The 17,355-nt window shown below is 51.2% G+C and overlaps 1 protein-coding gene across 1 annotated transcript in view; it reads right to left on the reverse strand.

The window, feature by feature from the left end:
* The window catches only part of RAB40C (RAB40C, member RAS oncogene family), a 25,801-nt gene extending 17,177 nt beyond the window's left edge, over positions 1-8,624 (reverse strand). Inside the window, exons 1-2 of the mRNA XM_009891544.1 lie at positions 8,586-8,624; positions 7,855-7,992 (exon numbers count right to left, since the gene is read on the reverse strand). Coding sequence (XP_009889846.1) covers positions 7,855-7,992; positions 8,586-8,624 — 177 coding nt within the window. The remainder of the gene's footprint in view (positions 1-7,854; positions 7,993-8,585) is intronic.
* Positions 8,625-17,355: the final 8,731 nt, after the last annotated feature.

Here is a 17,355-nt window from a genome sequence, read left to right on the forward strand (position 1 = left end):
CTTTTTGCGTCTCTTTTTTTTAGCCGGTGCACACTCTGCGCGGGACACAGCCCACAAGCGCAGCCCTCCCATACCTGTGCAGGATGGCTATGGCTCACCAGTGCTAGAAAACTTCCATCAGTCAGAGATGCCCTTAAAACGGGGGCACTCGCCACAGCGGCTGACACCAGTACCGGCCACCTCACAGCTGGTACCATACTATCCCAGCGCCAGTACCGCACCGCTGTTTATGGAGCTGTACCCAATACATACTCCCCTCCTTCACGGCTGAGCAGCCCAGCTGGGCTTTCCCCGGCCCAGCCTACAGCTCAAGCTCAGCCTTGGCTTTCCCCTTGTCCCAGGGACCTGGGGACAGAGAGCCACAGCAGCCGCTAGATGCCCCCCTTGCACAGAGGCTGCTGGCAGCGCGACAGCCGCTGGCAGAGCCTGCCCCGGCCACGCCACCCCGGGGGCCGCTCCTCGGCTTTTTGCATTTCAGGCTAAGGGAAGTTTTTAAAATTTAATTTCTGTAGTTGCCAGGGTTTCCCCCACCTGAGCATCACCTCTGCTCGCAGCCAAGTACAGCTCATTTCGAGACTGACATTTATTCTCCGCCGGAACGGGCTTTGATCACCCAGAAGGGATGTGGTGCTGCAAACCCCACGCCACACTGCTGCGATGGGGGGCTGCAAACCCCATGCCATGTTCCCGTGACGCGGTGCTGCAAACCCCACGCCACGCTCCTGCGACATGGTGCTACAAACCCCGTGCCATGCTCCTCTGATGCGGCACTACAAACCCCGCGCCATGCTCCTGCAATGGGGTGCTGCAAACCCCACGCCACGCTCCTCCTGCAAACCCCGCGCCATGCTCCTGCGACAGGTGCTGCAAACCCACGCCACACTCCTGCTGCAAACCTTGTGCCACGCTCCCGTGACGCGGTGCTACAAACCTCACGCCATGCTCCTGCTGCAAACCCCACACCACATTCCCGTGACGCGGTGCTGCAAACCCCACGCCGTGCTCCTGTGACGTGGTGCTACAATCCCCGTGCCATGCTCCTGCAATGGGGTGCTTCAAATCCCACGCCATACTCCTCCTGCAAACCCCATGCCATGCTCCTGCGACGCAGTGCTGCAAATCCCACGCCACGCTCCTGCAATGGGGTGCTGCAAACCCCATGCGATGCTCCTGTAACAGGGTGCTGCAAACCCACGCCACGCTCCTGCTGCAAACCTTGTGCCATGCTCCTGCGACGCGGTGCTACAAACCACACGCCACACTCCTGCCGCAAACCTCGTGCCATGCTCCTGCGACGTGGTGCTACAAACCCCGTGCCATGCTCCCACAATGGGGTGCTGCAAACCCCACGCCATGTTCCTGTGACGTGGTGCTACAAATCCCACGCCACGCTCCTGCAACGGGGTGCTGCAAACCCCATGCGACGCTCCTGCAACGCGGTGCGCAAACCTACGCCACGCTCCTGCTGCAAACCTTGTGCCACGCTCCGGTGGTGCGGTGCTGCAAACCCCATGCCATGCTCCTCCTGCAAAGCCCAGGAGATGCTCCTGCGACGGGGTGCTGCAAACCCCATGCCATGCATCTGCAGCACCAGCAAGCCCTCCGACACGTCGCGTCGCAAGCAGCTGCCTCCGCAACCCTGCCTTGCCCTCGGGGCACGCCACGCTGGGGGAAGAGAAAACAGCCGTGTTTAAAGCTTATTTTATATCAACCGATCTCTTTCTTGACCAATATCTAGCATGATGCAACAAAATGAACGAGGCTTGGAAAACAAGTCTGGGCTGTTCTCTCCAGTTTAGCATTCAGGCCGACTCCTCTGCTATTCTTCCAGTCCTCCTTTAGACTCCTACTTACGCTGACGCCATCTCGACCCCACTTCTGGAGCAGCGAGCCGACCTGGCACAGGGCGCTCTGCAGAGCGATCTGCTGTCACCGAGCCTGATGTCAGACACCCGATTCCCCGCTGCAGAGCCGGGTTTCACACTGCCGGGCAAGACTCCAGGGAATTCCAAACTTTTATTTCTTTTGCCAATTGGTATAAGGAAAACCTAAGAGAGCAAGCCATTTTCCCGTGGGAATACACAGGCTGCGTTATAGGAAACTCTGACCTCTTCCAAATTACTCATGCACAGCACAGCACACTTTGCATCAAGATGACCTGAAAATACCCACATCCAACCTTTAAATCTTTCACCCAAAAGATTACACCTGATGTGAACAGGAAAAGTAAAAACCCTCCAAGAGAAATGACAGTTTTCTTCCAGCGCTTGATAATACTTTGTATCAGGCTGTCAGCCCCCTCTCCTTCCTCTTGGGAATTCACGGCTCGGAGAAAGGCGTCCCTCCGCTCCGCCAAGCCCCTGCACTACATGTGCACACCCAAAACGCAGCGGAGGCGGCAGCAGGCAAGCAGGTACAGGGAACTGGAAGTCACATTGGAACAGCTAGAAAGACGAGGGAGATACGTATTTCATGCTACTCTTGGGCTCTCCCTTTCAACAGATTAATATCTTCGGAAAACGGCTTTAAATAGCTCAAGTGAACAAGGCTCTATAAATATTTACTACTGTAAGCAGAGCGGCTTCTTGGCTTTGTGAAGGTCTTTGTTTTACAGAAAAGGAGACAATTCTGCAGCTGCAGACTCAAGACGACTCTGCCCTAACGCCGGGGCAGGGCACCAGAAGGGTCGAACCCCCTCCCCTAAAAAGGCAGATTTGAGCAACACCCCACAGCAGTAAGAGCAGTACGTGCCCTTTTCCTCCTTCAGCTTTCCAAGGCGCTCCTGACTTAGAGCGGGGGTGAGGGCGATTCCAGCTCTCGGTGTGACGCCAGGGCCAACACTGCATTTTATAGGTCATTGGTCCGAATCAGGCGTCCTCCTCCAGAGATGCTCTAATGATCCAACCCCCAACCAAGAGCTTCACCGCACATATGCGAATATCAAAAAGGTACAACCGGGACTCATCCCATGACAGCGGGAGGGACTCATCCCAGGATAAAGCAGGTTTTCCTGCGACCTTCCTTGAAGGCTGGGCTGCAGCGGGCTGGCAGCAACATCTCCGGTTGGCATCTGCGGTGTCTTTAAGAAGAACCTAATTTATTCACAAATCTAGGGCAGAAGACATTTCAGGTGACGCTCAAAAATCTCTTACCCAAGGGAAAAAAAGATTTAAAAAAAACAATAAATCAAGGCACTCAAGTTAAACATGGCTATAGTTTCAAGGCAAGCTTGCTTTCCTTCCGAGAGACACCCTACTTATCACTTAAAGTCATTTACAGTCTGCATGAATCAGACTGGCCAAAGATGTTTTTGCCACCTCATTTCTTAAATGGATTGTTTTCTGCTTGTGGGAGTTCGGAATGCACCACCTCACTTTCTGTTAGTCCACCCACAACAAAATACCAACTCACAGTATTTGAACTTCATTAAAAATATAATCAGCTCCCCCAGCTTATAGATGTGCACTGTATAATGCCACCTCAGCTTTTTTTCTTTTTTTTTTTTTCTTGGTTTAATTAAATCCAACTGGGTTTCATTTATTTATAATTCAAAAGAAGTCAACCAACTCATTTGCAAAGTGATATATAAGGTCAATAGGCAAAACTTGAGGTGCACAATGATGATGAGCCATGGCCAATCCTTCACACAATGCATTATATAAATAAGAAAATAAGATAAATTGAGTAGACTTTTATTACTTATCTGACTAATGCTGCTTTTTGACAGATTGTTATTTCATCTATAGACATAACGAAGCCAGAGCGGCTCCATTCTGCAACTCTTCCCATAACGATGGCATTTGAGTCCTCAGAGGAGGAGTGATGAGCGAGACGTGCCTGATCTGTCGGCACCCCTAGAGAAACGCTCTGCTCTACCGGGAAATCTTAACACTGGCTCACAAGCCACCAGAAACAACCCACCATGCCACCGCAGCACGTCACCCAGCAAGCCCGCTGACGGACTTCCATTTGCGACTGTCATTTATACAGCCAAAGCCACCACGCCACAATTGTCTCACTGAAAATGCCAGATTTTCCCCCAAAACAACCTCAAACTCTTCTGTTTTCCTACAGGTCATCAGCTCTGCTGAGTCCAGGAAAAGGTCTAGGACTTCTTAAAAGGTTGTCTTAAAGGTTTGCAGGTTTTCTGCCACACGGACCAGCGACTGCTGGGAAGAACGGAGAGCACAGGGCTGGAATATAAAAATAAATATAAAAATAGAAAATACCCATTAAATATTTAACCTGCTGAGACTTCGCAGTGAACTTGAGTAACCAGCTATGAAGGGCTGGTCGTGCTGCGTGGCATTCAAGAGGATCCTCGGGAGAAAGCGATGTAGGTCTCTGCCAGCAGCTGGCAAATCAATAACTGAAAAATTTAAAGGCGTTCCTTGATTATAAAGCAGGCAAACACCGTCAAGAGTATCATGCAAACTCTGTTTCTCCTGGGGCAGCCCTGAGAATCCCTCCCCATCAGCGGGGCGGACTTTACAGACAAATTGCGAAGAATTTGTAACCCAAGTGGCGTGGCAATTCTTAAACACTTTAGAGCGGGTCAATGGATTGCAAATAATTTTCTTCCTCCCTTTTGCGAAAGGAGAACATTAAGAATGAATCTCCAGTGAAGCTTCTCAGCAGCAAGGACTTCAAGAGCTGCGGCTAAGCCGAGATGGGTAAATTTAGTTTGAAATCTTTATCACCAATTGAGACAACGCTGTGGATGCCAGCCAGAACACCACAGCCAACCGTGAATTTTTGGGAGAACATAAACTACTCATGAGAGCCCTGTCCCTTCCCGGCCAGGCTCCCCGGGAGGGCTCTGGGCAGGGTGTCTCCTCCTCCCAGGCCCTCTTGCAGGGCTGGCAGAGCCTGGCCGGGTATCGCTCGGGCTCCCCAGCCCGTCACCCGTCACGGTCCCTCGGGCCACCTTTGGGGATGTGCAGGCAAGTTTTTTATCACTTAAGCTAGCAGTCGTCTTACTCGTGTGCGCACGAGACTCGAGCTGCTGAAAGGTCCCTCCCTCTCCCTCCAAAGGGCTTGTGCAAATCTTCCAGCTGGATTAAATGAGGAAAAACCAACCAATTAATCTGTGCAAAACCCAGGACGGCGACTGCGCCTCCGCCTGTACAACAGATTCAGAACCGGAGCCCTTCTGTGCTCCAGTTCAGCCTAAAACCCTTAGTGCAGAAATGAATTTATCCCAAATGCCGGCAATAACCGAGCAGTACCCAAAGACGGCTGTTTATCTTACCAAGTCCCTGGGCGTCACAGATGCAAACTAGACCTTTCTAAGCCCCGACTGACACGGCTGGGTTTTAAAACGGAAAGCCTTCTCGCCTCTGTGTGCGCGGGCACCGCGCGAGGCTGCCCAGCTCCTTCGGAAAGCCGGAGCGACTGCAACGTGCCATGCTCGTGGGGAGAGCGGCCGGCAGCAGCACCGGCCGGCAAACTGACCCTGGACAACGTTTTTATAGGGGCGAGTCAATGATGGAAAGCAGTAATTGTTCCCTACAGTGCAGCAGCACTGCCCCACATCTGAGAGCCCGAGGGGCTGGGGTGCCACAGTTTCCCCCAAAACAAATGAGTGGGGATGCCCTCGTCCCTGCCGAGTGCGGAGAAAAGGCAGAAGCAGCGACAACCAGCCAAGTCCCGTCCTCACCAACAAGCTGAAGAGAACAAACGAGGGAAGAGAAGTGCTGGGAGGTCACAAAATTGAGGCCAAAAGGTGGGTGCAGTAGCTCCAGGTCTGCGTTGGGACACGACAGCAGACCGGCTCCACAACAAGAGCATCATTCCCACTTCCAGACCTCGGCAGGCAAAAACCCCCACCCCAAAACCAAGGCAAACCCTCACAGATCACCCCCATAACCAAACCGCATTTGCCTGTGGGGCTGACAGCAGGCATGTGGACAGCAAGGACACTGGCACAGCAGCTCCCAACACTGCCTGAACCAAGATCCCCCCCTGTCAGGGTATTTCAGGGTGAAATAACCCCCGTCCATACGGTGTTATCCACGAGCAGCGTTCCCGGCAGCAGCTCTCTCCAGCGCCCGCCCTTGGGGGTGTACCGGGAGCGATACACATGGCCAAGGCGGACAGACCTACTCCAGAACATGCTCCACAGCCCGTTCCCGCCACTCAGCCACAGCCGTACAAACCCACCGGCTTCTCCGCAGCCTCTCTGCTCAAACCAAAGTGGGCAATGCCCTCCCAGGACCCGTTTTCTGGCAGAACAAGTATCATATTCCACAAGAAGAGAACAGTTCCTACCCCCCATCACCGCGTCCACGTGTTCCCCTCATTGTGTCCCACCTTTTCGTTTAAGAATGGTTTATGGCACGATGGTCACTAAATGTCAACCTACAGCCACCCAGTCCAGCAGCCAAGTTGCTCCAAGAAGCACAATACTAAGCCAGGACCCGTTATGAGTGTAGTCCAAAACGCGTTATTTTGTTGTGTTGGTTGTTTTTTTTTCATGCCTTCACTGGCCTATGAATAAGACTCATATCAGAATCGTTCGCTTGTGGGCAAAATTCGATACAGAAAGACTTGTTGTTTCATTTCTAGTCAAACGAGGCAGATGGGTACAGAAATTACAGCTGGCCGGGAGTTGTCAGCTGTTGAGTGCACGTTCAAAGCAAACAGGTTTTGCACCGCAGTGTACAACGATTGCATGTACTCGTCCAACACCCGAACCCGCTCCCAGGCAGAAGCTGCTGGGGCCAGCACCCAAGTAACGTGTGCACCAAAGAGGCAGCTATCAAGATCCTCCAAGTCAAGTAATTTCAAAACCAAGCAGTGGCATCTGTACGTAGAAGACACTATTAGTGAGTTACCTCCTCCTGCTATTAACTTAGAGGACTAGTTATTTTCTCCATCGTCTGTAAGTGATACTAAATCGTTCAGAAAAAAAACTTGGTATGAGCACATAAACACTAGCTGGTGAAAAAAAGTGAATTCAAGCTATTCAAATAACAACTGATGAAGTCATCCGACCTTAAAAAGTGTGTACAACAGCACATTAACAGCAGCATTTAGCGAGTCAGCTCAGAGCTGTAAGCCACAGAAAAAATCCCTTCCAAACAACACATGAGCTCACCAGTTTGAGTCACGCATTCAATTACCTCCTCTTTAGATTGACAAACAACAAATTAGCTCCATCAACAACAGGGGTCAACAAAACATATGCTTTAAAACAAAGGTGGATTCACCCCAGGTCTGTGTCTTTTGGTGTTAGCACTTCACCTCGGCGCTATTACTTCTTTGTTTTAAGCAGGGCGGTAAAAGTTCTCGAACAGCATCACCGCAAAGCGCCCCCAGCTCCTGCCTGCAGAGCTGGAGCTGTGGGTCAGAAAGTTCGTGCTTTTACCCCTGCGCCGCTGTCCTGCGCTGTAAATGAGGCTGGGGAACAGGAACAAGCGGTCCTGGTTCACGCCGGGCACGCAGGAGACCAGTGCTGCTCCAGGGGTAGACATAAGCCATCTGCTCAAGCCTTCGTCATCTCCGGCTCGCACGGCAAACCCCAAATCCGCTCTTGCTGCACAACTCAACGGGAGTTAACGAGGAGCTTCCGATTACTGAACCGCGCAGCGGATGAGTCGGAGCTGCTCCGAGCCGAGGGGGTCAGCCCCGCGCGCACGGACAGGAGCCCACGGCCCCGAGCGAAGCTCAGCGCGTCACACGAGCTCCTGCCAACTCAAGGGAGCTGCCGCAGCACTTGGCAGCTCTGCGCCACGCATCCTGCAACCTGCCAAGCACCTCGTACAGAGACACATGTAGAAACAGAGGGAGAACAAACCCCTTTCCGTTATGTGAAGTTACCCAAACTGGTAGATTTTCTCCCAAAAAACATACTCCATCCTCCACTCGCAACCGCCTCATTTCAACCGAGAGTGCTTTCGACTGAGACGGGAAGCCTTTCACAACAAGGCTGTTCGCATCAGTTTGTTCCCGGGCATCTTCATCCACAGCTGAGGGCTGGTAGGTGGGGATCTGGGACAAATAATTGCTCGTTTGGTTTTGTAGCCAGCCAAAAGCAAAACATTTATTTACAGACCTCTAGGAAGCCCAGATTTGCAGAAGACTTCACTTGTCCACTGCCTGCTCCACGGCGCAGCAGCGTTTCGGCAGCTACGTGGTCCTCACACAGAGGAACTCTGTTCTGGGCTCATTTCAGGATGACAACTGCATCTGAAAACGGCTTTTGAAGCCAGAAGCAAATCTGTTCCTAAAGCTCGAACAATTTCAGCAGACACCCGGGAAGCCACAGAAACAGTCAAAAGTCAGTCCAGAATTGGGGATGTTAAGTGGGTTTGTGCTTTAGAAGAAAATCAAGAATGATTTTATGCACAGAAGCGACCACAAACAAAAGAGTTTCTTCATGCCTTGCAGTTCAGATCTCCATAAAAACTATACAGCTGCATGCAAAAACAAAGGCAGCCTATGAGGAAAATCAGAGGGCACCATAACAAACTTCATTGTTGTTGGATTACCATACAAACACCAAGATACGCGTGGAGACAAAAAACCCAAACAACACAAAAAAAAACCCCACTCAAAAAAATCCAAGTACTTGTCCAAAATACCTTCAGTATCCCGGCCTTGCACAGGTTAACCCTCCACATTTACGCTTCTGACCACTGTGCCTGTTAATACGTGGGAAATGTTGCTCTATGGCATCAGACCTTCGTGGCATCACCACCGGGCTGAGGCACACGCTGCCGTGCGTGCGAAGCCTGCTCCCGCTGCACGCCGTGCTCTCGCGTACGGCTGCACTCCTCGGGATCCTGCCGAAGCTCCGCATGGACACGGTGGCAGTCTCCCATTGGTGGGACACCCATCTGCCACCCCGACCCCGCTGCTCAACACCAGTCAGCATCTCCAGGTTTTGCCATTTAAAGGGTCACGTTGCAACAGGGCGACCCAGAGGCGGCCAGCGATGACGCAGCCGTCTCCAGACTGACGCTGTACACCCAGAAAGAAGGCTACAGCATTTCAGCTAGGCGTAGACGGGCTGAACACCACGTGCCTGTGGAGCACGGGTACTTACAGAGCTCCCGGAGCAGCTACGGAGAGACCACTCGCCATGAATTTCACCGGCTCCTGAATTTGGCCTCGCTGCACTGACCACACGCCCCACGCCAGAAAGGGACAGCTCCATGATGGAAGCATCAGGACAGTTGCTAACATGGATTTCGCATTTCGGTGTGCTGTTTCCAGCGGTAACAATGAATCTCCGGCGACCTGACCTACAATACATTGCTGCGAGCGCTCAACGGTCCCTCCTGGCCCGTAAAGGACCGGCTGGCCCCGCTAGCAGAGCAAGCGCCCCTCTACACACCCAGACGAAGCGTGCTGCCACACAGCGGCTCCCAACAGCCCAAAATCATGTCTTCAAACCCTCCGCGCTCAGCCCACGTTGAAGCCTCCCAAGTCCTCTCCTCCTCCTGACCTAGAGCTGTTGCAGGACAGTGATCTCACTCCAGCTACTCTAGCAGCAACTCTGCTGTGGGACTTTTGCTGCTACCAGGAGAAAGCCAGCATTCTGCACTTTTAAAACAGAAAAAGCATATTAAATTTTAACCTTGATGACATCTACAAGAACACAGGCGTGTCTCAACCTAAGGAGGTTTGCTAGCATGGCAAGCAGCACAGGTAAAGCTCCCAGGTTAGGTAAGATCAACCCCACAGAGTGTCATCTCCTCGGGCCGGAGCACAGACCAGCGCACCATCTCCTGTATGGATTTTACCATCAAGTTACTTAAGCAGTTTGACAACAGAAGAAAAGTAACAGTTCCTGCGATAAGAGATGATTTTAGATTAAGTAAACAGGACAGGGAAATAGTGGGGAGTTTTGGTTTTGCTTGGTTGGGGCTTTTTTCATCTAGTTGGGTCTCCGGTCCACTCGGCACCCAGAACCACGGGCAAAAGGGACTAGAGAAAGGGACTGGAGCCTGCTGCTGTTAAAACTGGTACAGAAGGAAAGAGAAGACAGGGTAATTTCTGTGTCCATGACTGGGAGCATGCAGAGAGCAATCATTTGCAAAGACAAGAAAGCGGTACAATACAACCCCCAAATGGGCCAGGGAACTCAGAAGCTGGGCTGGAAACTAAGTTAAAATGACATCTCTAATAAGAATTCTTTTAAAAATCTGCATTTTCTTTATAAGGAGATTATTCCAGAGATGCACAGCGCCTTCTATTAAACTGCCAGTTAGGTACAGCCTTTCAGTGTCCCCTTCTACCTGTCTCCTCCTTAACCGCTGACTGTTTAAACAGCAAATATTTTGTTTGAATCGCATGAGGATTTTTGGCCAAATTCAGTGTCTGACATTGAAATGGCTGCAGCACTGCATGGCACATACAAGACATTAATCACTTCAGGGGTTATATTTACAGGAGAACAGGTATCAAAGTTTTCAAATGATATAATATTGTCTAGTTTCCCAATGGGGTGATGGAAATGAGACAAAGGGGAGGTAGAAAGAGGAAGAAAATCTAAAAAGCTACAGCTATGTAAAAATGCTCTCAGCAAACAGAAGCCCTATAGGAACAAACAATTTCTGAGCTGATGTTCCAACCTTACCACGACTACAACTTTTGCAGAAACAGACAGGCCTCTTGGATGGGGGGGCCCTAGCCCTGAGCCATGATGCTCTGCACCCCCAGGGAAATTCCCCTTTCAGGTGAGTCCCAACTCACAGCAAAGCGTTTAGCAAAACGGAGCCGAAGCTTTTCACATCGGAGCTTCCTTCCTCCTCCTCTGCCTGCAATCAAATAGAAACCGCTATGACATAATGCTTCTGTATCACCGCTCGTTTCGCGCTGAGCCGGGGCTGCCAGAGGAAGGTGAGGGGTAAAAAGGGAAAGAAAATGTGATTTTAAAAAGGAAGGCTGTAAAGCCTCAGCTCTGAAACCTAAACTCACAGCGGAGCTATTTGCAAGGGAAAGATGCTCCGCTCTTCCGAGAGAGGGAGGCAGCCGGAGGAAAACATGCCAGGGAACAGCTGGAAACAAAAGCTGAAGGAGACAGGGAGGAGGAGGAGGAGACATTTTCCATGGGCTTTCCTATGCGGCTCATGCACTGAAACAACCAAACAAAAAGAAAAAAAAAACAACAAACCCCCAACAAAACAGAACACACCAACAGAAGTGGACAATGCCACCATGGGATCTGGATAGAGCAAAACCTACTCGTTTTTAAAAAATAAAAAATAAAAAAAATACAGAGAAACTTGTAATCCCAGTTATTAGAAGCACATTCTGCCCGTTTCAGATTTATACCGCTCAGTTCACATCACCTTTGCGCACTTGAGGCTCAGAAGCGTATTAACAGCCATGTAAAAGCAAAGCTTTTAGACAGGGGATTACAGGTGGCGAAAACTGCCCTGTGCAATCGAGAACTTGGCAGAATAACTCCCTAGCTTGAGAAAAACACAGCAAAACCACAACCCTCCTGAAACAACCCTCCTATGCCGCTGTGCAGCCTTGATCCTGACTTGAGGGAGAGCTGAAGGTAGCAAAACCTGTCAGGCACTCAGTTTGGGGGTTGTTTTTAGTTTTGATGGGTTTTTTTTGTTTGTTTGCTTTGATTTGGGGTTGGTTTTGTTTTAAGTTTAAGCCACAGCTAGTTAGTCCCACATCAAGGAGAGATGGAGGTTCAACATGGTACATTTGGAAATATTTTTCACACAAAGGATAAGTAGTAAAGGATGGAGAAACACGCTGGAGTTGTTTCTCAGCCAAAGCCTGCTGTGATGAGATCAGTTTTGCGTCCCCGATGACAGGGAAGCGAACATCCCCGAAGGACACACTGATGCAAGTGCTGGCAGACACGGGGAATTGCTGCAACAACCCCTCGCCACTCTGCAAACCATTGAAAGAGATTTCTAGCAGCACGACCGGCGCGGTGCAACTGAAGCATTCCCCGCAGATCAATTCTGCGGCCACTACAGAGGTGTGACGGCAAAACTGCACTTACAACGTTTTGCCTCAATCCCTCTCGCATCTGAATGCTAAAACCTGAAAATAAAACATTATTCCAATTAATCCAGTCACGCCAGAAAACACACAGCAGTTTTCACTGGCGTGCAGCGTCTGAAACAGCAGGCCAGCCCAGCCGGACGGCTCGTGTCTACCACCGACAGGGACAACGCTGCTCCGGCAGACAGCGGGAACGTGGCCAGGCGAGGAGGAGGAGGCAGCAGCAGCAGGATCAAGTTTGCCTCCCTGCTGACACCAGAGAGCCCTGACACACTGCCGCAGCCAAGCGCTCATCCCGGCGTTGCCACCTCAAGCCCGCGCTCAACATGTGCAGCTCTTGTGTGCGTATGCCCAGAAGGTGCCACCGCATCTGTGCCGTCCCCATCTGAGGTTTTACTGCACACAGGTACACCCAGCAACTGCTTCTCGCGTGCTCAAGGAGGCAAGGTTAGATGCTGTCAGGTATTGACAGAGGTCCTGTCCTTACAGAAGCTGCAGAAGTTTCAAGCAGAGCCGCTCGGCCGCGCGCTTCGTTAAGGCTTGGGAAAAGCGATCCAGCGATGGCAAACTCTGCAGCTGTGCGGTAGGACCTCCAGCCAAACACAGCAGCAAACACACAGCTGAAGCATCAAGGAGCATCCCCTCGCACGCCCTCCGTGGTAGCAAGAAGGACGAGACGAGGCATCCCCTTTCCTCCACCCCTGCGTACACTGGTTGTGGTACAGGTTACCTCCTGGGTGGCAAGTAACTAACTTGAAGACTGCTACGAAGCAAAGCAGAGCAGTTTTACAGGTGATGTTTCTGGACGCATGCTGGTGACCGAGGGGAGTAATTGCTGCAAGGAAAGACTTGAAAGGGACAGCTTAGGGACCTCCAAATTTAGACAGCTGCACAAAAACAACCAGAGGGAAAAGACAGCCAAAGAAGTGGGTCACTCAAATAAACAACCTGGTAATTAAACAGCAGCGGTGAGGTCCCCAGGCAAACAGCGCCGGCTGGGAGGGTCCTGACCACCTCCAAGGGCTGAGCCGCCCTTTGTTAATGGTCACTCCTCCCTGCCGGCCAGGGAAAGGGCACGGAGCTACACCACCCCAGACCTTGCTCCTTGCCTAGGCACTGTGCCGTGGTGGGCTCACCGCCCCTGCCCAATAGCTGAATTCCTTCCACTTCTGCTTCAGGCGAAGAGCTCTTGGGAAAGATCCAGTTTTCATCTGAACCACAAAACCTGTCAGTAGCTATTGCAACTGAGCGCTTAAGTTGCCTTTTTCCCAAAAATTCCTTGGGCCTTTGGATAGCAGTGGGGTAACAGAGCACCCAAGGATGGTGCTCGAATAAAGGCACTAAGCCCCAGCTAAGGGATGGGGTGGAAAGGAGTCACTGCAGTAGGGCTGGTCACAGCCCCGTCCCCGCGGCAGGGCAACACTCTCAGGTTAGCTTTCACGTGCTCTTTGAAAGGAGATCAGAGTGCAGACATAAGGCTTCCCCCTCATCGCCTTCTTCATACAAGCTGAGGACAGGGAAAAAAATAAAAATAAAAATCCATCCCCCTTCCACTCAAAGCCATCTGCTCAGAAACACGCTCCACTCTTGCCCTAATGCGTGTTTCTCCTTACCTATGCGAAGGTGAGGGGGAAGGCTCTGCCGCAGAAAAAGCCCTCCATCACGTGAGGATGGAGAGCATCACATTCACGTCTGCGTGGTGAGACCTGCCCCGGCCCTGCTTCTGGCGCAGGCGGGGCACCATCTCCTACGGCAGCACCGGCACTCGTGCCTGCCAAGCGCTCCCGTGCAAGGAGTCCTCCCCTGACTCACCCGGCGCTGATGCAGCCCCAGCAGGGCTGGCGGCTCAAGGAAGCCAACAAACCAGCTAGGCGAGATCATTTCAGCACAAGCACACGACGAGATATTCGAGAGTGGATGTGTGACACAGTAGTGACAAAGCCGTGGGTCCTTCAGGTGAGGAACAGCCTTGTTTTCCTTTTGCAGGACACGTACGCCGCCCCTACTTTCACACGCAGCTCCACCCCATCTTCTTGTCCAAAACCACCCAGTGACCTGAGACATTTCTGTCCCACTTGAGCGCTTGGGGAAGGATAAGGGCAGATCCCAAGAGGGCGATTTAAGCACTGAAGTGACAAGGGATCTGTGTAGTTGCCTCGCATCCATGAGTAAGGCACGCAGTTAGTCTGAGTCAGCCGTAACACGGTGGCTCACAGCACAGGGGCCGGAGCAGAGCTGCCCTGTACCTCGGGAGAAGGAGTGAGCGCTGAAAGGAGAGGGCATTCGGGGGAAAAGCAGGAGTTTCAGTTCCTGGGTGAGGTCCTCCAGGTGTTAAAAGTAGCAATGGAGCTCTGAGGGGAAGTCCATAATGTTCTTCCAAAAGCCTACACTTTCACCAAGATACTAGTAAGATGGCTTAATTTAGGGCCTTTTGCAGCTGGCCAAGAGAAAGCAAAATGTAAGTCCAGCTCAGTTACAAACCCTTCTGGGGTGGGAGGTGACAATATCCATCCACTGGACATAAAGAGCCTGATGCTCCTGGAGACTTGCTAACTTCAGCATGAACCTACTAAGAAACACACGGGCGACAACTGGCCCTCATATTCTTCCTCAAAACACTGTTTTTACGGCACCAGAAGTTCTGTATCCAGTGTCCTTGCAGCTCGGGTGCAGCAATGGTCAGAGGCATCACTCACGCCTCTTACTGCAAAGGCCAATGGCATCCAGGGAGTAACGACCACCTCTGCTTATACGGACCAGATTAACAGGGATTTAAATAAAGGACAATGCTAAGGTCTTGCTATACACAATATGAACCATGGTGCCTAATTTAAGACGTGCCTGATTTAGTATGAGGTGCCAAGCTACAAGGCTGTGTTGAGAAGCCATTCTTCTGCTCAGGGATCCTGAACAAGGATGGGCAGAAGCAACTACGATGCTTTAAGAAAGATGCAGCTCATACTGCATCCACGGCTTTCAGACACCGGACGCAAGCAAGCAGAGGCTGCCTGCTGCTTACAGCTTGCAAAAAGAGATGCCAATAGAAACAGGGCTTGCTCATCTCTTGGTTGCCTGCTGGTCTAACACCCAGATGCCCACGGAGAAGAGATGAATCCTTCAAACCCTTTTCTAGAAGCCAGGTGTACAGCAGAAGATCAGCAGCAAAAATACAGAGCTTCATTTACAGAGCTTCACTTGTAAAGGCATGCCTTCCCAGAGCTGAAAGCACAATCCATTCCACACTGCATTTCAAAAAAACAATGTCAAAACAGTTGTAATTGGCTAAGAGCAAAAGCAGCAGACCCTAACGAGACAGAGAGGGCACAACGGCTTTACTTCTCCCCACTGGAGCTCAAGATGGGAGGCCCTAATCACAAGATCAACCTAAAGCATGCTCCGTTTCACAGCGGTAACGGCAAGTACCCTTTTCTGGACAGATCAAACAAATAGTAGATGATCCAATACTTGTTTCAAATTGGGATGTGGGGTCTGGGAGGGGAGGAGGAGAAGGACAACGCACTTAGAAAGAAAAGATCTACAAGAAGAGCCTCTCTAGATAACATTCCACCCTTGCAGTTTTGGGGCAGCATCAGGCACATGTCAAAAAGGAGGCCAGGCACTAGCTGTTCCCAAAATCTAAGTGCCTTCATGTCAGGGGATGGTCTCCGTCAGGGCAGAGCGAAAGCCCGCTGGCGGAGAAGCACGCCCTGTCAGTACACACATCCCAACCGCGCCAGAGACGAAGGGAGTTTGATTGCCAAGGCTGTCAGGAATATCAGCTGTATCAAATTCACTCAGATTTCAAAGCTACTCCATCTGATTATCCAAAAGGCGCGTAGCTTCACAGAAGCACCAGAAGCAACGACTATCAGAGCATATATTACTGTGAAAAAACAGTATGTGACCTAATTCTCTAATTAGGAATGGGTTCAGTTGCCCACAGAAGGTGAGGGAAGGTTCTGAAAATATTAGTTCACGTAGATTTCTTTTTCTAAAGATGGTGGCATTTTGTTGTTATAAAATAGGGGGTATAGAGACAAAGCTTTTATAGCAACAGCCAAAGCCACCATTCTTTGGGTTTTATGTATATATCAAAGAACCCACCGCACACTCACTTTGCAATCGTACTTACTACACCTGCATCACCTGCTTCAATACAGCGCTCAAAACCATTTCTATCAGAAGACAATTCCAACTTTAACACTTCACTTAAAACAACAACCCCGTTACACCCTTCCTCCCTTTCTGCTCAGTAAACGCTAACCACAAGGAGCAGCTCTATATCTCCCAGGTGAGGCAGGTTCTTCAGAGACACCAACTCTCTTCAGGGAAGCTTAAAAGCGCTGAGCATCTCCTCGAAGGCAAACCGCACCAGCTCAGCCAGACACCCAAGGAGATGAATGATACCACAACCTTCTAGTTCCAGAATTTGCTGCTCTCATTTCACAAGCAGCCTGACTTCTGAGTCACCACCTCCCTGTAAATCTCCGCGGAGCAGGTGCACGCTTGCATCAGCTCCTAGGAAGCTGGTAGTAGCTCCGAGGACCGAGCACACAGTCAGGAGCTGAGCCACGCTGCTCCTTTACGCTCTAAATTCAGCCAGCATCAACACCAAGCATCAAGAAGCACCCAATTCCCTCAGATTCCTGCTTACAGGCAAAACTCAGCACCACCTGCTCCAGCCCTGAGGTGGGCTGCAGCAATGATGCACGGTCTGAACATGATTGCTTCTGTCGAGCCCTTGGGGAGGTTATTTTGCACGGAGGCTGGGGGAAGAGAACAACAGATTGGAAACCACCCCAGGACCCGCACCCTGCCAGCCTGTGTTAGGCTTTAACTGCAGCGAGGGGACGCAGGAAATAGCACAGCGCCGCTCCTTGGCTCTTAATTACGGTCTTGTGACACTGTAGTTAATGGTCTGTCATGGGCTCCATTAGAAACCTTGATGTTTGCAGGAGGCGGACCAACCCCGGTAGCCAGCTACCGAGAGCGAGAGCAGCTCTGGCCTGGAAATCAGGCTCCTGTTCTTTTGTTACAGACCCTGCTTCCTCCGGGCGCAGCTGGGTCAGGGCGTCAGCGCCCGCGGGAGATCAGCCGGGCTCTGGGTGCTGGGGCAGAGCTCCCACGGGGAAGAGCCAAGCTGGGGCTGTGGGACTGGCGCATCCAGGGATTACATCAGACACCGACCCCTCCGCCGCCTCTCTGCCCAAATCCTCCTGCAGATCTTCACGATTTTAAGGAACAAACCACGGCCTTTCCGCCGCCAGCGCAGAAACCGTGCTACACTTCCAGTTAGTAAAAAAAAAAAAAAAAACCAAACAAAAACCACCACCACCCCAAAACAAAGAAAAAGGGCAAAACAAGCCCTCTACC

The sequence above is a fragment of the Charadrius vociferus genome, unplaced genomic scaffold, assembly GCF_000708025.1.
Source record: "Charadrius vociferus isolate BGI_N301 unplaced genomic scaffold, ASM70802v2 scaffold619, whole genome shotgun sequence".
In the NCBI taxonomy this organism is placed as follows: Eukaryota; Metazoa; Chordata; class Aves; order Charadriiformes; family Charadriidae; genus Charadrius; species Charadrius vociferus.